Source organism: Schistocerca gregaria, chromosome 6, assembly GCF_023897955.1.
Source record: "Schistocerca gregaria isolate iqSchGreg1 chromosome 6, iqSchGreg1.2, whole genome shotgun sequence".
Taxonomy (NCBI): Eukaryota; Metazoa; Arthropoda; class Insecta; order Orthoptera; family Acrididae; genus Schistocerca; species Schistocerca gregaria.
In genome coordinates this window covers 211,464,527-211,488,166 of record NC_064925.1, presented here as the reverse complement: position 1 = coordinate 211,488,166, position 23,640 = coordinate 211,464,527, and the positions used below count along the sequence as shown (strand labels likewise).

The following is a 23,640-nucleotide window of genomic DNA, read 5'->3' as shown; positions in this document are numbered from 1 at the left end:
AGTTTCCCCTTGCTTTCAGCCGTTCGCAGTACAAAAACAGCAAGGCCGTTTTGGTTAGTGTTACAGGGCCTGATCAGTCAATCGTCCAGACTGTTGCCCCTGCAACTACTGAAAAGGCTGCTGCCCCTCTTCAGGAACCACACGTTTGTCTGGCCTCTCAACAGATACCCCTCCGTTGTGGTTGCACCTACGGTACGGCTATCTCTATCGTTGAGGCACGCAAGCCTCCCCACCAACGGCAAGGTCTATGGTTCATGGGGGCTCATAACATTACAAAATGTAAAAACTACTAATAAATCAAATGTGTTGACAAAGAATTTTGCTTGTGTAGAAAGATATTTATAGTGTCATAAGAATATAACATATTTGAAGAGGCACATCAGTACTTTCTGCAATGAATGAAATTGAGGTGCTAATTTGGTCAACAATGATCATCACCTACAATTCATCAAGGTACATATTTGAATTGTAATGAATCATTTCCAATCCAGTCTTTTGAAAACATAAAATAATGAGAAGACTGCAATTTCTAAACTGAAACTTTCAATCAATTTACAGTCCATGGGTGTACCACTGGTTCTCAGTGTCTAACGGGTACAATATTTCTTTCCACCTTGAAAACTAGAATTCATTAATTTTTATATAATGGTAATGGTATCTATATAAAATCAATTGGTTTCATTTACAACACATACCATCATATTTAGTATTAGGAATATCATGAACGATGGCCATTAATTTGAAGGCCTGATGAGTATGGAAGACAATTCATGAAACTTACGTGCAACTGAATGAAAGTCAATTTTTCTAAGTAAAACATACATCATAACCCCCTTTTTCACACTTTTTAGTAGACTGGTTCAAAAAAGAGTAAATTCAATGAATTGATGATTGAAGCATCAACACTGACATTATCCTTAAATGTAGATAATATGCCTATCACAGAAAAATCAACAGACTCAGACAGGTCTTTTTACAGTTGTGTCTGTGTGTTTTCTGTGAACTTAAATCCTGCTTTCATGAAACAATTAGAAATGATTAAATGAGTCACATCCATCCAAGTTTTGGCTACAAAATGCATAGCATCCAAATCTAAATGGTCATAGATTGCGGGTCCGTGCCATTATCATACAGCATTCTCAACAAGCATTTTTCTATACCTATATTTAAATGAATGGATGATACCTAGATCTAATAGTTGAGGCCCACTCACACAGTCAGAAGGCAGTAACACTAACGTAATAATTCTGAGCTGCAGACTGTCAGGGTATGCTGGACAGCTATCTAGTAGCAACATTATTTTCCTATTTTTTGTCCCTATTTTAGCATCCAGTGCATGCATGGTGGATGTGAATATGGAACTGGAATCATAATTAGTGGGCAGAGTTCTCACATTTGTGAAACACATTGGCTTTTTCAATTTACCATCTACCAAATGAAGTAATTTTTCAGACCCATCAGCTTTGACCAGAAGTAAAAAAAAATATTCTCTGCATACTTAGTTTCCCACCTAGGTATTTCTCACCTTTAAAGTGTAAGGCCTTACTTGGTAATGTGATGCAAAAAAGACCAGCTTCATTGACATTAAATTGTTTTTGGATCATAATGTTTAAAGATATTTTGCAGTTCTTTTTTTCCATTGGCCCACAGTTCCACTATCAACACTTACACTTTCACAAAACTGTTGGTTGTAAACAATATTGTGATGAGAAGGAAATTTATGTTTGTGCACAGGCAGTGGCTGGGTGCTGACAAACACAAATGTGTACATGTGTTTCACTGTTTGTTCTGAATATGCCCAATGGTGTAAATAAAACAGGGAAGCAAAAGTCTTTTGTGAAACCACGTTAGAAACATATTCCAGGTCTAATACAAGACTCATTATTGATAATAATTATAAAACTATGGTAAATAAATCTTTTAACACAGTATTGGTTAAATCACTAAAGTTTGCAGTCTTTGTAATAAGAGAACAACAAGCATGAAATCTATAGCTTGTTGCCAACAATTAGGTCACTAAAGGACATCCTGGGTGAGAAAGAGCATGGAAACTTCATCAAGTTACAGGGCTTCTTGAGGAAGCCCTGATATCAGATCATACCAATGTAAGACTGTGTCCCTAGTGTGGATTAGTGTATTTCACATGGACATAACAATGATTCATGAAAACCCATTACAGAGGAGGTTATCTTCAAATGTAGTGTTTATTTGTATATATGAAGTGACATTAAATTAAAGCTGTTGTAATACAACACAGTGATCAGAAGGAATGTTGTTACTAGAGTCACTATCATCAGATTGTGATTATCACATAGGGAGTGACTCTGGATACTTTCCCACTCTTCCAAACTCTGCAAACAAATAATACCGGTGGCCATGACCCAACAACTGGCAGTGAAAATCTACTAGAGTCACTATCATCAGATCATGATTATCATTAAGGGACTTACGATAGTTTCACACTCATCCAAACACTGAAAATAAATAATAGAGGTGGCCATGACCCAACAACTGGCAGTGAAAATCTTAATTACTGTGCTAATGCTGTGTTACATGAGCAATAACTTTGTGTATTGTCTGCTTCTTCTGCTTCGTTCCAAGGCTGACGTTGTGCAGAAATATGCTGCACTTTTTGCAGAAATCTGTATTTAAATCAATGTTAAAGATCATAATAACATCAAGGAAAACTTAAAATGTGGGAAATTTTGTAAGAGAAGTCATTAATGACAGGAAAGCATTGTATGACAAAGCAAGACTTCTTTTATAAATGTGTGGTTTCTGTTCTTTTGGACGTGTCGAAAAGACACCATGCATTTTTATAATTGATTACTCTCAATGGGAAATAAATCCACTACCTTCAGTGCAGATGCACAGTTATGTCTGACCTCTTGCAGGAATCGAAACATAATGTTCAGGGAGAACATGGACAAGGATTACAGATAGGTGGTGCTAGTTGTGAATTTAGGTCAGCTGAAAGGCATGCTGAGATAGTCCACATAATAACAATGAACACTGAGTCTGGGTGTTGCAATAGTTAACACAACTGCCAAGTAAGTGTTAGATCCTAGTTTCAAATTCCAGTCTGGCACACATTCACACTCATTGCAACTGAATCTGCAATAATTCCTGATGAAACTGACATCAATAGTCCCCTCTCTTTCTTTTCCTTTCTCCCACCCTTTAGATTCCATTTACATAATAGGACTTCTATTGGGACTAATGAAAATAAACATAAAAATTGGGAAAATGTAAAATACTAGAACATAAAAAAGCGGTTTTACTATATTGCTAAAGCATGGTCCTTTTCCAAGACTTTCACCACTCTTTCAGATTCTGGGGAACTGAAAATGACAATTGTGTTTATACCTGTTTGAAACACAAAAGATTGGAACAACTACATTTACTATATTTATACTCCTGTGACAACTAATTGTTTTACCTTTTTACTTTTACACTGCTAGTAAATGCACTACAGATAAGTAAATTATTGAAATCTTATTTAGGCAATATTTCATTATTACTTATTATTCAGTAGTTTGTTAAGTTACGCTGATTCAAATTACCCAGTTTGTTGTCCTTTCCCGGGAGATGTCTGTAATTGCCTATTTTTGTATATCACATGATTATAAAAATGTTGTGAGTTAATACTTGTTTATCCACAAAAGGATGCAGCTTGCTTGAAATACCTATCTTTCTCTTTGCAGTAAATAGTTAACTTTATCTGAAATGTCATTACCTAAAAAATTATTCTTAACTAAAGTTCTCACCCACTTGATAATATTTTCATTACTTCAAATTTTAAGTTTTAATTCCAAGAACTGGTTTCATAATTTTGTTGTTCAGTTTTGCCTAACTTTGAAAACACCTTTGGTTGTCCATATAATGTGCTAATTAAGAAATGAAACAAATTAGGAAAATTGTGATCCTGTAAAATTTACATTAAACTTGGTAAATCCCCATAGAAGTATACACCGTATTAACTAAATAGTCCATCTAAATTTAATGGTTTTACAGTTACCTAGCATGTAGTTAAATCTAATAATCATGTTACATTTAAGTCATTATTACATGGTTCACTATAATGCAATCAGCATAAATTTGGTCTTTGGTGTCTTCGTAAAGTATAATGTAATAACCAACTTCACCTTTTATCCTTACACATATTTATACACACCATCACCAGACAACAAGTCAGCAGTTTGTACCTGGTAATCACTCAGGCAATGTCTCTGCATCAAAGCTTGTACTTGAAAATCATCTTAACCAAAAAGTTTTCAGTTAATGTTCACTACCATGTAAAGTTCAGAGTGTGAAAGTTATTCTTAATTACTCAAGTCACCACAATTAGACAGTGTTAGTCCTTTATGAACCTATTTTGAGCAGTATGGATGTAGTAATAAACATAACTTTCTGTGTTAATAGACTACTAAAGATCTGATCACTGAAACAAAGAACTGTTTGTAATTATCCATTTCCTTTAAGCTGTGTTTTGGTGAAGGTGCTTCATCTGTAGAAACATGCATAAGGACTTCATTATAATAGCACATTTTCCAGAAATTGCCACTGGCTTTAAATCAGTTGGTGGACTTACTAACTTGGTTTACTGGTAGTGTTATCTTGAAGGAAAGTGGTCTCCTCAGACTATATTTAATAATGACACTCCTCCTGACAAACAATTAGTAATATAAAATGCATAGAGTGAACTGATCATCATAAAATGCATTTTGATCTTGATAAATATAAAATATTCTCAAAGTTAATTTAATGTTTTGCATCAGTTATTGAACAGCAAAACTAACAGCTCAGACAATTTCAGGAGACAAGACTTTGAATCATCAAGAATTACTGAGGACCTGCATCAGCACAGGCATATTAGTGTTGTCATGTTCTGAAATTATTTCGAGATTAAAGTATTATAACAATTTTTAGCAATTAACAGTTAATCTCCTTTTTAGCTCTACAATATCAAGAATTTTCTCCTTTGTGAAAATTTGATGCTTTTCCATTTCTTAGCAGTGTTGAAATGTGCTCCACCTTTGACAAGAAGAATAATGAAGATAACACTATTCTAATGACAACAATATAGACTAGATAGAAATGTGAAGAGATGCCAGAAATAGCAATAGCAACAAAAGACACCAACAGCAAACATCTGCAAGTATACATGTAAATAACCCAAACTTTGAGAAGCTGCTGGCTCTACAGGACAAAAATATGGGTGAGAGTCTGAGCGGCAGCACATCTGTGTGCATCCACAGCAAACAGCAGCAGAGAAGGAAGCCCATGTATACAAATTCGCAACACTGTGGGAAAGGTAAGCCGGCTGTGCAAAAGACAGGAAGGCATGCATAAAGTGTCCCCAGGACTGGGGAAAGTGATTGAGTATAGTGCCATTCATAATAGTTAGTTGTCATTGTAAGTTAAGGAACCAGTTAATTGTAACTCTACATCTGTGACAATTTAACTGTAGTTGTTCTACATCCTTCCTGTTCCCCCTCATGATTTAATATAGAAAACATTTCTGTTAAATTGTCACATGTAAACATCCCTTGCCATTTTATTAAAATAACAAAGTGTTTCAATCTTTTGCTTGTCTTGCACCCAGTGCATTACTATCTCTTTATGTTATCTGTCACAAATATATTCATATTACTACTCACCAACAATATAATAGTATATAGCCTGTTGGTCACCTTCATCAAGATTTTCATTGTTGGGATCTGTTGCCTCTGGTATTATTCTGATCTCATTAATACCGCTGCTATTCTCTGTAAACAGAAGTTACAAGAAAAAAAGAATGACATATTTATTCACTAAAGGCAGAAGCTGCTACTACAATGCTTAATAACAACAGTTTTCAATGTCCTTTGTAAAAATAAACAATTAAAAATGTTTTCAATTGGTGAATATCTTCTAAAGCTCCTTTGTATCTTTCATTAACATAAAACAACTAGAATATCTATGACTGTCAGCATATAGTCACATATTGACAGTGGTGGGAGCCCAGAGACTATGCTTGGAATTAGTAGTTCTATGGCAGATTAGGGGTTTCTGACAGTGTGAGGCAGTAGACCAGCAATACAGGATCTACTACATATTGCTAAGCAGTGATAGGGTTGGATGGATAGACAGTGGTACTTCCACATGTCATCAGGACTTAAGTTATTTAGATAGCTTCCACAGATGGTTCTCAGAATGTTGTTGCAGCTGTTATAGTGCAAGTGTTTTAACAGAGATAAGTAACAGGGAATACTTGTTACAGAATAAAACAACCTTGTGAAAGAAAGAGATGCAGTTGAGTAAAGCCTTTGCTTGTGTGATGTACTTGTGCTCGACCAGAGAAATGATGGTTAAGATCTTTGCAAAATAGCAGTCATCAGAAAGAGGTAATAATTTTGTTTGTTTGTGAAGTCAGAGTGATACCAAACCCCATGCATCTGTAAACAGTTTGGAGTAAAATGACTGTCCAAATTGCCCTTTTAGTTTCATTATAAAAAAGACTTATTTCAGACCCTAGGGCTGTAGTTATTGAAGCACTATCAGAATGTGATGTACAAAGGAATTAGTTATATAGAAAAGAACAAAGTAACATGTACCATTAACAGCAAACAGGTTAATGCAGCCCCATAGTGAAAGACATTCTCAAATACGGGATGAGTTGGCTGACGTTTGTAAGCAGTTGAAAATTGCCCTGAGTACTGTCTAACAACTTATGGCTGCTGCAAATTGGCATGTTGGAAGAGCTCTGGAGATTCGTGTTGCTCTGATACCTGTTACAGAAATAACTCAGGTACTATCCTCACCTGTGGATCGCATCTCCTCTGCAGAAAGTGCAAGATCTGTCATGACCCATCCACTTGACTGCAAGTGGCATGTCAGTGGTAGATATAGATATCCTGTACAGGGTGCACGAGGACCAGGGAGGACTCAGGGTGTTGTACTGATCTCCATAAACAACAAGTTCAAGGTGCTGCTTTCACTGAAACTGGCACTCACTTCAACTATTTTGGGGAAACTTGTTTTGTCTAGTGTCAGGAGGAGCAAACACAAAAGCGTTGGGGTCTATTAATTCTCGGCAGCTCAGACATACAGTGAATGGTGGCATCACTTAGGGAAATGGCAGTAAGGGACAGGGAAGGCCATCAGTGGCAGTCAGTGTATGTTTGGGGGCCTCATTCAACATGTTGAAGAGGCTATTCCAGCAGCCATTGAGGGGACAGGTTGCAATTAACTGCAGATTGTGGTGCACATTTGAACAAATGATGCCTGTCGTTTGGGTTCCGAAGTCATCCCTGGGTCATTCCAGTGACTGATAGAGAAGATTCTGAAGACCAGCCTTGTGCATGGAGTTTCAATGAAGGTCACAATTTGCAGCATTGTCTCCAGAACTGATTGTTGGCCTTTGGTTCTGAGTAAAGTGGAAGGACTGAACCAGAGACTTTAAATTTCTGTAACGAGGTAAGCTGTGACTCCCTGGACTTGCGCCATAGGTTCAAGGACTATAGGCTCCCCCTAATTAGGCCAGGTGTGCTCTGCACATCAGAGGCTGCTATTCGGGTTGTTGACTGTGTGTGGGGTGCAGACAAGATTTTCTTAGATTAGGCAACTCTCTATCCAACCCAGCTAATGATAGCTATAGGAAACCCAGAAATATCAGTGTTAGATTGAAAGAAATGCCACCGGCAGTTGAGAGTGTTAAAATAATAATAAACTGCCAAAGCATTTGCAACAAATGTCCAGAGCTTGAAACACCTTTGAAAAGCAGTGAAGCTCAAATAATACTAGGTACAGAAAGCTGGTTGAAACTGAAAATTGATAACAGTGAGGTTTTTTTGGGAAAAAATTAAGTTTGTATTGAAAGGATGGGCAAAGGGGAAGTGGAGGTAGTGTATTTCTTGTAGTAGACAAAAAAGTCAAATCCACTGAGATAGAAATTGAAACTGCATGTGAGATTGTTTGGGCAAGACTCAGTATCAGGGCTGGGCATAAACTCATAACTGGAGCTTTCTGTCACCCACCAGATTCATCTCCAGATGTAGCTAGAAACTTCACAGAAAACCTCATTTCACTTGTACATAAGTTCCCCAATCATTCTGTGTTCTTTGATGTAGACTTTAATCACCCAACAATTAATTGGGAAAATATAGTTTTGTTAGTGTTGGATGTGATAAGATATAATGTGAAACTTTACTAAATGCCTTCTCAGAAAACTACCTAGAACAAATATTTAGGAACCCTACTCATGATGGGAATACATTTGATCTACAGGTGACAACCAGACCTGACCTATTTGAGGATGTCCACATCAAAACTGTTATCAGTGACCACAGTACAGTCCTGGTAACAGTGATTACCAAAGTATAAAGCACAACTAAAACAAGCAGAAAGATATATATGTTCAGTAAAGTAGATAAAAAGTCAGTAATGTCATATATCAAAGAAAAACTTGAAACTTGCAGCAAATGCAGGATCATGAGAGGAACTCTGGTCCAAGTTTAAAGAATAGTTGACTATGCACTGGATAGATATGTACCCTGTAGAACAGTTCATAATGGGTGGGAGCCTCCATGGTATACAGTTACTGTAAAGAAACTTTTAAACAAACAGAAATTACTGCATATTAGGTGTAAAACAAAGTGTAGGGCTACAGATAAACTGATGCTAAATGAAACTCATTTGACTGTCAAGAGAGTGATGCATGATGCCTTCAACGACTACCGTACCAGAATATTGTCAACTGTCATGTGTAAGGGCTGTTAGTTGCACCAAAGTTTGTGTCCAGTACCTAGCAAACAGAGACAGGAACTGAAACTGAGAGTAGCAAAGCAAAAGCTGAAATGCCTAACTCCAATTACAAATGTTACTTTACAAAGGAAAACCCAGGAGAACTGGTCCAATTTAATCCTCGAACCACTGAAAAGATGAATGAAATGAGTATTAGTGTCACTGATGTTGAGAAACTGCTGAAATTTTTAAAACTGAGCATAGCTCCAGGTGCCAGTGGAATCTCCATCAGATTCTATACTGAATTTGTGGCTGAGTTAGGCTCTCTTCTCACTATAATGTAACATAGATCCCTTCAACAATAAACCATGCCCAGTTCTTGGAAAAAGGCACAGGTCACATCCATCTACGAGAAGGGTAGTAGAAGAGATCCATAAAACGACCATACAGTTCCATTAACATCGATCGGTTGTAGGATCTTAGAACATATTCAGAGCTCAAACGTAATGAGGTACCTTGAACAGAATTACTTCCTCAGTGCTGACCACCATGATTTTCAAAAACATTGATCATGTGAAACCCAACTTGCACTTATCTCACATGGCATCCTGAAAGCTTTGGATGAAGGCAATCAGGTGTATGCAGTTGATTTCTGGAAAGCATTTGACTCAGTACCACAACTATGCTTACTATCAAAATTACAAACATATGAGGTATTAAGTGAAATTTGTAACTGAATTGAGGACTTTTTGGTACGAAGGACATAGCATGTTATCTTGGATGGAGAGTCATCATCAGATGTAGAAGTGTGTGTCCCAGGGAAGTGTGTTGGGACCCCTGCTGTTAATGTTGTATATTAATAACCTTGCAGACAATATTGATAGTAAAAACAAGCTTTTTGTGGATGGTGCAGCTTTCTATAATGAAGTACTATCTGGAAGAAATTGCATAAATTTTGCCATAACTCGATAAGATTTCAACATGGTGCAGAGTTTGGCAATTTGCTCTAAATGTTCAAAAATGTAAACTTTTGCACTCCACAAAATGAAAAAACATAATATCCTATGATTATAATATTGGTGAGTCATTGTTGGACTTGGCCAACATACATATACCTGTATGTAACACTCTGCAGGGATATGAAATGCAACGATAACATAGGCTCAGTTGTGGGTAAAGCAGAATGAAGACTTCATTTTATTGGTAGAATAGTGGGGTAGTGCAATCAGTCTACAAAAGAGATGGCTTACAAATCACTTGTGTGACCCATCCTAGGATATTGTCAAGTGTATTGAACCTGTACCAGATAGGGCTAACGGGTGATATTGAATGTATACAGAGAAGGGCTGCATGAATGGTCACAGATTTGTTTAATTCATGGGAGAGTGTCACAGAGATACTAAAAGAACTGAAATGGCAGGCTCTTGGAAGAAAGATGTAAACTATACTGAGAAAGTATATTAATAAAGTTACAAGAATCAGCTTTAAATGGTTACTCTAGGGATACACTACAATTCTGCATGTATTGCTCACACAGGGACTGTGAGGATAAGATTAGAATGATTACTGCATGCACAGAGGCATTCAAAAAATCATTCCTCCCATGCTCCATATGTGAGAAGAACAGGAAGAAACCCTAATAATTGATACAATGGGACATACTCTCTCCTGTACACCTCATGCTGGTTTCTGCACAGAATAGACATAGATGTAGATGTAGAAATAAAATAAATAATATTGAAAAATAACTCATCCAAAAACATCATAAACACATCATAGAGATGGTACAATATAGTAAATAATGTTGTACAAACTTGTCCAAAATTTAAGAAATAGCTGTATGTGAAATGCAGCTATATGTAACATGTATGTAGCTATTTGTTAAATTGTGGAAGAGTTTATGTAACATTATTTACTTTTTTGTGTTGTTTTTGTGATGTTTGTGCATGAGCTGTTTTTTAACATTATTTATTTTATTCATGCCTCTTTCTGATGATGCCTGCTGCCGACATTATTTTCTGTATCACTAATTTCACAGTACATTGTTTTTCTAATACTTCATAGGTAACCTATGGATAATAGCCTTGGAGGCAACCCTGCCCATGGTTTTTAAAATAAAAATAAAGGTGTAACTAGGGCTACCATTTTACTCCACAGCAACACTGGTATTGCAAATCGTGCATCATATGAACAAGAAACATTTCTGGAAGTATATATGATATTGGCTTTTGGCTAGAATGAAAGAGGGTTTTCTGTATCTGGGAGAAATACAATGAGCAAATGAGCTGTTACAAACATGTGGTAAACATAGTGAAATGGAGACAAGAAGTTGTGAATTTGAATCCACATACTCCATTAATTTTCAGACTGCATTTTGGCTGTCTGCTCAAGTAATTGGTCTGATCAAGTATTATAGATAATTCACCAATAATAGCAATAAACTTCCAGAAACACTTCTGAAAAACAGCTCGTGACTGCGCTGAGATCAGAAAGTACAGGCATGAGAGATTCCTTGCTCTATTGTGTCTACTGGCGACCAGCAACCGGCCACATGCCATCCACTGCCTCACATCAAATGCCTACTGACCAGGTGACTGTGCCATGATGTGGTGCTATGAGTGTAGTAATATAGTTGTTGTCTGCAGTCCTAGTATTTACCTTGCAGTTATGTATAGGATTTTGCATGCTTGAAACTTATGAACATTGCATAAACATTGTGAAATAGAGCCATGAGTAGAAAAAAAGTTTATCCTTTGTCACTTATTGTTTGCTTTGGGTTTAATACAGTGGTGCAGGCAGCAGCACAAGCATGAATTCTTTGTATTTTATATGGGATGAGAGGTTTTGGGCTAAACATGTGGCAAAAAGATTTACTTGTTTTAAGAAAGATATTTCTGTTATGAATGACATTCAACACTCAGAAAGTCTCAGTAACTGATTTATATGATGAGGTGGAACGATATAACTGCTGTGTGACACTTGCATTTAAGAAGCAAGGTTCAGGAGTCAGATTAACTGCATGATCAAATTCAAAGCAACAAAACTAATTGCATTACTTCATATTTGCTTCAACATCAGTTCACTTATTGGAAATTCCTGTGCAGTATTGTTACTGGTGGTAAGTTATGATGCATTTATGTTAACTTCTTAACAAAAAATTAATGGTTGTGCCCTAATGAGAAACATATACTTGAGTAAAGGCCAATGTCAACATAACATTTTTTCATCTGGTGGCTGAAATTGGGTGTTTTGGTATACAAACTCCTCCCCAAGGCCATGTCCATCACAGCTGGTATTGGTTGCCAGGAACTGAGAACTTTTTGGTCACAGCGTAAGAAAAAGGACTGACAAAACTTCATCATACATTTCTACTATGTGATATGTGCTGAAGTGTATGTTTCCTGCTCCTTATTGGTCAGCCATGAAGAAAATTCCTTTCAGGATGAAAATGCAGTTCAAACCTAGTGTGATGAAATCTTTAACTCAGAATCAGTAGGTTTCTAAAGGTGTGGAATCAGTAAACTACCTGCGCATTGTCAGACTGTTTTTGATAATGTGAAAGAATATACAGGTTGTACCAGAAAGGTTGACAAATATTCAGGTATATGACAAGAATGAACTTTTGAAGCAAAAAAGTCTAGTGAATATTGGATTTAAGATGCACACCTTAAGAGCTATGAGCCTTTCAGCTTTGATGCAGTGAAAAAAACCTCTTGTACTGAATCCCTTTGCTTTCCATACTTTTGGAAGAGGTAGTATGGATCAAAACAGGTGATAATTGTCAGGTAAACATGGGCTCTAAAGTGCATACCTTAAGTACTATGTTGTTCAGTATAATAGATATGAACCACAGTAGTGAAAGGATATTTGATGGGGAAGATTTCTATACATTTCCTTACTGATTTTCAATCTGGCCGATTGTAGCTTTGGTACAGAAAGGCTAAAAAAATAGCCTTCAGAAAGACTGGAACTGTGATCTGAAGCCTCCTTCATTTTACAGGTGACCACATTACCTCATTGCTAGTGCAGAGCTGCCTTATCCATATCTCCCTTATTGTCCCAGTGGTGGCCAGCACAGATAAATCACAATGCAAAAGATGAGAGTAGTTGCAATTTCAGCATAGGATGACTTTTCTGGACTCAAAATCATACACTGATAACCTTATATCACACCTTAAGTGAAAATCATTCTGATTGTTTAACGAAAATGGCACAGATAATCAAGTGAATTTAGCATGATAATACTGTGCTAACCAAGAAGTAAGTCATCAGTCACAGAGCTGGCAAAAATATTCTGTGTTGTTGCCAAGATTCAGTTATACTACCAGTGTCAAGATTGCCAGTCAATGAGTTCCTTGAGTGGGCTAGGAAGTGACTACACCTCATATCTCAAAGATGCAGTTTTTTAGGGCTGAAATACCCAAAGTGTATGTCATTGAGCCTTACTCACATTTCTATAACTAAGATTAGGGACTAGAGCATTGTTACTAATAATACTCAGATGCACTGACTGAAAAATAAATATCATAAATCATTAAATGTCACACTAATTTGTTTTTTTCTGTCTTGAGCATACTGAAAACTAAAAAGCTCATTCACCCGATCGGATTCACTTTTTTGAAGTGTTCCAGTGCCTATACTGTTAACATTATGAGTAGGCCACATATCTTTAATCATTATGGACTTTGAATATATTTTTCTACAGAATGCTGTCATTGGTACTATCCCCAAAACATGCTAATACAAATGAATATATAACAACACAGCATTTATTGAAAAATGTGAACAACCTCAAATACCCTTTGTAAGCTATGAATTGCATAAACTTCCATTTAAAGGAAGTTTATTGTGCATGGACACCACACACCATGACCAACAAAGAGGGCTCAAAAATTGGTGGAGAAAGTCAAATGACCTAACATGAAGCCGGTGCAGTTGTCACCAGAATGTGGACCAAGGAACACATAATGATGACAATATTGTGTATAATGAAATATTCTTAAGCAAACTATAATTCATTCTATAGATACTAAAAACATGTCAAAAATCTTCTTCTAGTAATTTTTACAATATTACCATTTCCAGGGCTTCGTCAGCAAAAGTGGAAAGCGTTTATGTTGAAGAGCTTTTCAATTTGCAATACCCTTAAGATAGAGAGAGAAACAACCTGAACATGGTGCTACCTGTCCATGCAGCACTTCAGTCAACATAGTCAGATGTTATTAATTAATTCCTCTATGACACCTCTAGATTTCCAAGTTATTCATATGAGAATTATCGATGCATAACACTACAGCTTTGAAGTAAGTGATTCCCTCTTATGAGCTGGTGGGTGCCAGATCATATCAGAGTTTGCAAACCCTGCCCTATATGAGCTCCTTTTCTTTCTCATCTTCATATCCTGAGAGGAATACATCATAAATCTCCTATCCATTAAAATCTCTATCAATTCACATACAATCCTTCTCTTGTTCTCAAAGCACATGGATCTCAGGAGAGAGAATGGGGGAGGTGGCAAAAAGATGATTAAGCAGATTAAACTACAAAATAAACACAAAACAAGAACACATAGGCTGTTTGAAACATGAACTGGTGAACATCAAAAGGAACATGCTCAGTATCAGTGGGATGAGGTTCAAAGATGATGTGAGTACTGTCCTCAAGTTGCACAATTTCCTACTACAGAATAAACCAGATAAAAGTTCTCATATTGGTGACATAGCTCGGTTAATTCACAACAGGAGGTAACATCTTTTCATGAAAACCAAGTCCATTACTGACAGAGTGATCTACATGGTGCTTGAGATGAATGTTAACATTAGCCTTCAAATCATGTTTGCTTATGCAGCTACTTTCACTTCAACCAATGAAGAACTAGACCAGTTCTATGAAGGTTCAAACAAATTTTTGGGCCTTTGATGGCCCACCTGCAGATAACTGGCAGTTACCCTGTTGAAACATCATGTGATGAATTAAACAACAATTGGCTGCAGGCCTGTAATTTGGTCAAACATTCAATTCGCCAGGAAAATTTTAAAATTCAGAAGATCTGACAATAGCAAGAAATTTTCTTAATACTTGGTGATATTAATTTAAAGGTAGGAGTGAAGTCCAGAGAAAATAATCCCTTCATTGTAAACTTTTGAATTTCAATATGAAACCAGAAAGGACAAATGATGATAAATCTTCTTAATAACCAAAAGAAACATTAACATAATAAAGGTGAACAGAAGAGATCAGTGAACACAAAATACAAGACTGGTCAAGGACCCATTAAAATCAAAGTGAACATGAGAGTGCATTCCAGTCAACCAAGTGGCAAGCTTATCATCCACAATATATAGAATGTCGAAAGACATAATTGTCATGGATGTGCATCACATGCTCTATGTCAATCACTGTCAAGCCAAAGCCTGCATGATGAATCACAAAGGTTTTTTATGAATGAGGGATTGGAAGAACTGGAATGCATCAATAAAAATGGAATGGACATTGCTCCAAAACAACTGAAGAGTTGTAAGGTGCTAGGAGAAAATCAGATCAGATGTGAGATGCTTAAGATTTGGGGAGAAATAAAGAAGAGCTCCTAATTATATTAAATAAATGTCTTGAAGCAGCAAAGATTCCAGAGTCTTAGAAAAATACAGAACTCATTCTTGTCTTTAAAAAGGTGACAACAGGAACATCAAGAAGTACAGGTCTGTAAGCCTTTTATCTATATTTTACAAGTTGCTAACAAAAATCATTATGAACTACCTACGTCAGAAATTTGGCTTTTCCAGCAAGTTGAAAAGGTGAAATTCAGAAAAGGATTCAGTACTGTTGAGCATATCCAGGTAGTAGACAATATTTTGATCACTGTTTGCAGGAACAATGCTTCAAAAGATTATTTATAGGTTACAGCTTGTATATAAACATATGCAGAAATCAGAAATACACTGAAAAAATAACAACACAATAAAGGATATCCCAAGACATTGTTCTTGTATTTTATTTGTCCAATGACTACATTAACAACTTTTTGAATTCTATACTATGCAAGAATGTAAAATATGCTAAAAGTATAATACTAATAACCACAAGACAGAATTTACAAACTGTGCATTAACAAAACAAAAACAAAAAAGTTCAAATATCAAGGTATCTGAAAATATAAATAAAACAGTGAAATTAAATAACAGAAAATTCAGGGTGGAACAATGACAGTATTCTGAAAAGGATACACTGCTACTGACCATACAGAGGAGATGATGAGTCACTAACAGGTGAAACAAAAAGACTGATAAAAATGTGAGCTTACGGCAAAAAGGTATTCTTTAAAAACTACACAGCACACACACACAAACACACACACACACACACACACACACACACACACACATTTTCAGATAAGTACAATTTACACAGACACACATGACCACTGCAAATAGTTTTCCTATAAAGATAATTAAATGTGATAATGGGAAGTTACAAAAGAAACAAAAGAAACTTTGGCTCACTACAGGTATCAGAATTCTTCACAATATAAAAGGGACATGTACAAAATCATCAGAAAAAGTACTCATTCAGAAATACTTCCATATTATCAACAGTAGTGTAAAATATTTAGAAAAGTTGTAAGAAATTCAGAACTGTGCACACTTTGCCTGAAATTGTCAGATCATAAAACAAAATAAAATCAATGTAGAACATCTTTAAAAAATAGACAGAGAAAGCAGCCATAGAAGATGATATTATTTCTGTTAAAGAGCACAAGACCCTAATACAGTCAGTTCATATATAATAGACATCTTTAAAATTTACTTTTAAGGACATCATTATCAGGAGAAACAAAACAGACGTTCTACATATTGGAGTGTTGAATGTCAGATCCCTTTATCAGGTATGCACGTTAGAAAATTTAAAAATGGAAATGGATAGGTTGAAGTTAGATATATTGGGAATTACTGAAGTTTGGTGGCAGGATTAACAGGACTTCTGGTCCTGGTAGGTGAATACAAAATCAAACAAGGGTAATGCAGGAGCGGGTTTAATAATGAATAAAAAAAAAATAGGAACACAGATAAGCTAATATGAACAGCATGGTGAATACATTACTGCAGCCAAGGTTAACATGAAGCCCACACCAACTACAGTACAGGTTTATGCCAACTAGCTCTGCAGATGAGGAGGAGATAGAGGAAGCATATGATGAGATAAAAGATATTCTTCAGATAGTTAAGGGAAACAAAAATTTAATAGTCATGGGGAACTTGAATTCAATAGTAAGAAAAGGAAGGGAGGGAAAAGTGGTAGGTGAATATTGACTGGTAGAAAGGAATCAAACAGATAATCACCTGGTAGAATTTTGCACCGAAAATAATCATAGCTAACACCTGGTTTAAAAATTATGAAGGAAGGTTGTTTGTGTGGACCTGGAGACACCAGAAGGTTTCAGATTGATTATATTATGGTAAGACAGAGATTTTGGAACCAGGTTTTAAACTGTAAGACATTTCTAGAGGCAGATGTGGACTCTGACCACAATTTAGTGGTAATGAACTGCAGATTAAAACTGAAGAAATTGCAAAAAGGGAAGAACTGAAGGAGGTGGAACTGGAAGAGGATGTAGATGAAGATGGGAAGGGAGATATAAAATTGCATAAAGAATTTGACAAAGCACTGAAAGAATTAAACCAAAACAAGGCCCCAGGCATAGACAACATCAGTTAGAGCTATTGATAGCCTTGGGAGAGCTAGCCATGATGAAACTCTCCCATCTGGTGAGCAAAATGTATGAAACAGGCAAAATTCCCTCAGACTTCAAGAAGAATATAATAATTCCAATTCTAAACAAGGATGGTGCTGAAAGATGTGAAAATTACTGAACTATCAGTTTAGTAAGTCATGGCCACTAAATACTAACATGAATCCTTTACAGAAGTATGAAAAAACTGGTAGAAGCTGACCTCAGGGAAGATCAGTTGGGATTCTGGAGAAATGTAGGAACACACGAGGCAATACTGCCCTACAACTTCTCATACATGATTGGTTAAGGGAAGGCAATCCTATGTTTATAGCATTTGCAGATTTAGAGAAAGCTTTTGACAGCATTGACTGGAACACTCTCTTTAAAAATCTGAAGGTGGCAGGGGTAAAATACAGGGAGCAAAAGGCTATTTACAATTTGTCCAAAAACCAGATGGCAGTTATAAGAATCAAGGGACACAAAAGGGAGGAAGTGGATGAGAACTGAGTGAGACAGGATTGTAGCCTATACACAACATTATTCAGTCTGTATATTGAGCAAGCAGTAAAGGAAATGAAAGAAAGATTAGGAGTAGGAGTTAAAGTCAAGGGAGACAAAATAAAAAGTTTGCAGTCTGCTGATGAGATTGTAATTCTGTCAGAGGCAGCAAAGGACTTGGAAGAGCAGTTGAACAGAATGGACAGTGTCTTGAAATGAGTGTATAAGATGAATATAAAAAAAGCAAAATGACGATAATGGAGTGTAGTCAAATTAAATCAGGTGATGCTGAGAGAATTAGATTAGGAAATGAGACACTTAAAGTAGTAGACAAGTTTTACTATTTGGGAAGCAAAACAACTGATGACGGTCAAAGTAGGCAGGATATAAAATGTATACTGGCAATGGCAAGAAAAGCGTTTCTGAAAAAGAGAAATTTTTCAACATCAAGTATAGATTTAAGTGTCACGAAGTCTTTTCTAAAGGTATTTGTGTGGAGTGTAGCCACGTATGGAGGTGAAACATAGATGATAAACAGTTTAGACAAGAAGAGAATGGAAGAATTAGAAATGTGGTGCTGCAGAAGAATGCTGAATATTGGATGGGTAGATCACATAACTAATGAATAGGTACTGAACAGAATTGGGGAGAACAGATATCTTTGGTACAACCTGACCAGAAGAAGGGACTGGTTAGTAGGACACATTCTGTGGCATCCAGAGATCACCAGCTTAGTACTGTAGGGAAGTATGGAAGGGGGGGGGGGATTGTAGAGGGAGGCCAAGAGATTAGTACAGTAAGCATATTCAGATTGATGTAGGCTGCTGTAGGTACTTGGAGATGAAGAGGCTTGCACAGGATAGCATAGAGAGCTGCATCAAGCCAGTTTCTGGATTGAAGATCACCACCACAACAACAGCAACAGCAACACTTTTCAAAAATAGATGAGAAAATTGGCGCAAGTGCTTCAGAAGAGAAAGGAAAGCAGATACTGAAGAAGTAATGCAGAGAATGTTTAGGGAAATAAAAATTCATTTCACATCCCCATCTGAGATAAGGAAGTTCATCATGCCAATAAGACTATAAAATGTTGTAGCCCTATAATATGTCATTTTCTTAGTCACTTATGCAACATATCATCAATTTAGGGAATTTCCATGACACACTGAAATATGTCATTATTAGACCTCTCTATAAGAAGGGTGATGCCACAGGTATCAATGACTACCACCTAGTACCACTCCACACATCACTTTCAGAATTCTTTTGAGAAGATAATTTACTCCAGAGTAGTAGTAATGGGATACATAGCTAACCACAATTTGAATTTCCAAAGAGCCACTCTTCTCTGCCACCAGCTGTTTTACTGAGCACAAGATAAAATATTTGAGTGGTAAAATGCCACCAGATCAGATCACCGGTGATTTACTGAAGGTAGTTCATTAGAGAAGTATAATATTATGTTAGAGAAATTAAGCTTTTATGAAATACATAGTTCAGCACATGCCTCATTTTATTCTTATTTAACACACATAATGCAGAAAATTATCCTGAGGTGTTGAGCAAAACAGAGAGGAATGTCACTGATCAGCTTAGGGAGAAATTACAGTGGGAGTCTCAAAGGAAATGATCATTCACCCACTAGTGTTCTTGATTTATGTTATTGATCTTCCATTGTATTGGATATGAAGTCAGAGTTAGTCCTACTTGCAGGTGATGTACACATTTTTTTGAATCTGCACAAAAAATCATTAAAAGAGAAAACAGTAAATTATGTTTTTGTGAATGTTACTGAATGGTTTGCTCAAATGAGCTAGTTTTAAGTCTGAAGAAACACAGGTCATCACATTTTGTGGTATAAAAAAATATCCCACTTCCTATTAACCTAGAATGCTAATGAGAAATAATAAATGGGACAGAAAGTTCTTAGGTGTGCATATTGCTGAAAATTTAACTTGAAAAAATGTACTGTAGACTTGTTAGAACATTTAGGATCAGCTGCTATTGCCATACGAATTATTATCAGCTTTTGCGATACAGAAGTTAGTAATAGTAAGTTAACATATTTTGCATACTTTCATACACTGATGTCTTATTGAATAACATTCTGGGTTAGGTTCTCATGTAAGCAAAAAGTATTCAATGTACAAAGAAAGGGATCTCTTTAAGCAACTGGGACTACTTATCACAGCCTCTCAGTATAGTTATTCACTTATGAAATTTGTTACCAGCAACATAAGTGTGAGACTGAAAGATATATTCACAAGTTTAAAACTAAAAGAAAAAATGATCAGCATTCCTCTTTAATGAATCTAATTGTGGTTCAGAAAGTGGTGAAGTATAAAGCTATAAAACTGTTTGACAACCTACCATGGAAATAAAAAGTCTGACAGATAGCACAAATGTTATCAAATATAGATGAAAGACATTTCTCCTTAGCAACTCCTTCTATATAAAGAGAAATTCTTCACAAAATAATTTATTATTTTTTCAGAAAGCCAGCATGTAGCCATTTAAATATTTTTTTACAAAAGTTAAGTAAGTGTTAGTGACTTTTGCACACACTAAGCACTAACTTAACTTGCATTAATTTTTAATAATTTGAACACGATATAGGCCTAATAACAAATTACAGTACACATCAGTTCTTTTTATACTCAAACTGTTTCCCTTCTTCATTAAAACAAAGTTTGAGTCTACCTGGAACACTCTGGTGCACATGGATACACAGTTGAGTGTTGTTGTCCAGATTGTGGATGGTGTCCTCATTGTAACCAGTCAGCTTTTCAAGGGTTCATTATTCTCTTCCATATAAATTCTCTTTAACTAGACCTCAAAGAAATAAATTCATTCTGGTAATATTGAGGGATCATGTTGAGAATTCAACTGCAGCATGGTGTTCAAGCACCCTTTCTTTGACAACATAATCACACCACACCCTACAAGTTAATACATAATGTGTAGGAGCTCCATTGTGCTGCAATTAGAGCTGATCATAGTGGTCCATATACATAATGATTCCTTGTGTAATTTCTTGAAGCAGAGCCATGGACTTGTCTCCTGTGAGATTTCTGTCAATAAAGTATGGACTATTTACGCCATGTGCCAATATTGTAGCCCACACATTTAAAACCGATTGATTTAGCATTTGCTCCAAACAACGTGATAGTTTTCTGTGTCCCAGTAAGCACAGTTCAGTCAATTCTCATGTCCCAACAACTTAATATGGCCTCATCAGACCAGAATATGTTAAGAAGAAATATCTGATCTATTCAATAATTATCAACCATAATAATAAACTGTTGCTGCTTGTCTGGATCATCTTCCAGCAACCCATGTATCAGATATGGAATGTTCTGCCGATGTGACATTCTCTGGATTAACTGATGCGATATTTCTGAGAAGTCTGTTTCTAATTGTACTGTGGATTTCTATAGACTAGTTATAACAGACAAATACATATTAAGTTCATTATCATCAGTTTTTGCTGTCGTAGCTCACCCACTGCAAGGTGCATTCAAACCAGAACTTTCCATTTTAAATTTATCAATTCAATTGTAAACAGCCTTGCATACTAGTAGAATTGAGTTGAAATGTTTTCACCATTCCCTCAATACAGCGCTTATGCTATTTTGGTAATTGGTCTCCATAGTGAAAATTCTTTCTTCTTTCACAAAAATTTTGTGAAAAGTGTAATTTGTCTCACCAAGACTATGAGGCCGTAGTCAGATGGTGGGGCAGGGGTGGGAGAAGCACTCACATGGGGCCCTGCTTAGCACCATCACATCCTACATCAACCTATTTATGTGCCATCTGAAGAAATACTTCCTAGCTGTCCAGAATCTCCAAACCCTTCACCTGATTCAGATTCATCCATGATATATTCATGTTCATGACCAAGGGTTAAGACACCACATTCAAAAGCCTCCAGAACCTCAATATTCACTTCAGTTGGACCTCCTCATCCAGTAAGCCAGCTTCCTTCAATGTTGAGGTCAAAATTGGATGGATCCTACATCTACCTATTTATGTGCCATCTGAAGAAATACTTCCTAGCTGTCCAGAATCCCCAAACCTAACAATGATACCTGGCTGCCAACTGTTCCACTCTAAGTAACATCTTCCAGCAAACCTACCCCCCCTGTGATCCTCATATTTGCAGTGTCAAACAGTCCATTTTGAAGTGTGCCAAGCATCTTGTTGAGGTCTTTGCAGACCAAAATTGCCCCCCTTCCAACCAACTTGTCCAGAAACAGATTTCCCGTGCCTTGACTCCCTAGTCAACCACCATTCCCTACATCAAAACATACCCTCTGACTGGCTGCACAGGAGTGCCCTCTTTGTGACATAGCATCTTCCCAGAGTGAGTGACTGAATCATGTTCTCTGCCGGCATTTAAACTATCTCTCGTAATGCCTTGAAGTGGGCAACATCCTCTGCACCACACTTTTTACCTCTCCCACAGTGATATTCTACCACACATCCAAACTACACAATATCCTTGCCCACAGCTACATCAAACTTGCCCCTAAGCTCTTGCTACGTGGCTCATATTCCCAAGATAGATCTAGATGCAAGACCTGTCACATATATCCTCTCACTACCATCTGCTCCAGTACTGTCACAAGCATTTACTATCCCATCAAAGGCAGTACGTTGTCTACCAACTTAGCTGTGAAATTCTGTGTGCGGAAGATCGCTAATAGTAGGTCTGTCTGCATGATAGACCACCACCAAAATGTGGCCAAGAGTCAGCTGGGCTACCCCGTTGCTGAAAATGAAGGGTGTTGTGGATTACTTATTATCTATGGCTGCTTCATAACCCCAGTGCATCTGCACAGTCCTGTCACTTTCTCTGCATCTCTCCTCTCCCTGCCTCCACTCCCATTCCCCTCTTCCTCTTCAACACTGCCATCCAACGCTACACCTGGAAGCCTATCATCCTGCATCCACCACATCCCTATATCCTAATACAGGCAGCGCTGTAGCATATTATCCCACTCTTATCTGACTATACCCCACTCTCCTAATTCTGTTAACTGAACTGTTGGTTCAGCACTTTACTGTCTCCCACCCCGACCCTGCTATCCCTCTGCCTCACCACCCAAGCCTCCTCTTTATCCCCACTGTCCAGTTGCATTGTCCATCACATGTGTGTGTGTGTGTGTGTGTGTGTGTGTGTGTGTGTGTGTGTGTGTGTGTGTGTGTTCTATCTCCAATGAAAGCTTTGTTTGCCAAAAACTTAATTTCTGACAGTCTTTTTGTTGTGCCTATCTGTGACTCTGCATCTTTGTTATATGGTGAGTAGCACCTAGTCTTTTCATAACACTGTTACATACCATCCTGGATTTTCCATTGTAAACTTAAGGAGGAAATATATAGAAAGTCCAGAGTAAGTCAATATTCAACATTACTTGCATACTATAGAATGTTCTTCAGTATTTTACGGAAAGTCATTAAATTGTTCCGAAGTATACATGTCCTGACACAAATAAATAATGCATAAAATAAGATGAAAATTATATGAGACATTGTCAAATGGGAGACAGGACAGCCAGTGTACACATTCCATAAAAATTAAACTAAATAACAATGGTACAACTCACATTTAACAAGCTGCAATATCTTTTAACTGTGATTCATTTGTAAATAATTTGAATGGAATGATGACTAAAAAAGTTCACCCTGAA

General features: G+C 36.7%; 1 protein-coding gene across 2 annotated transcripts in view; it reads right to left on the bottom strand.

Annotated features, from left to right (window-relative positions):
• Positions 1 to 23,640, bottom strand: part of LOC126278373 (cadherin-23-like) — a 520,639-nt gene that overhangs the window by 73,026 nt on the left and 423,973 nt on the right. For both annotated transcript variants that reach the window (XM_049978447.1, XM_049978446.1), the window contains exon 25: positions 5,661 to 5,768. In XM_049978447.1, coding sequence (XP_049834404.1) covers positions 5,661 to 5,768 — 108 coding nt within the window. The remainder of the gene's footprint in view (positions 1 to 5,660; positions 5,769 to 23,640) is intronic.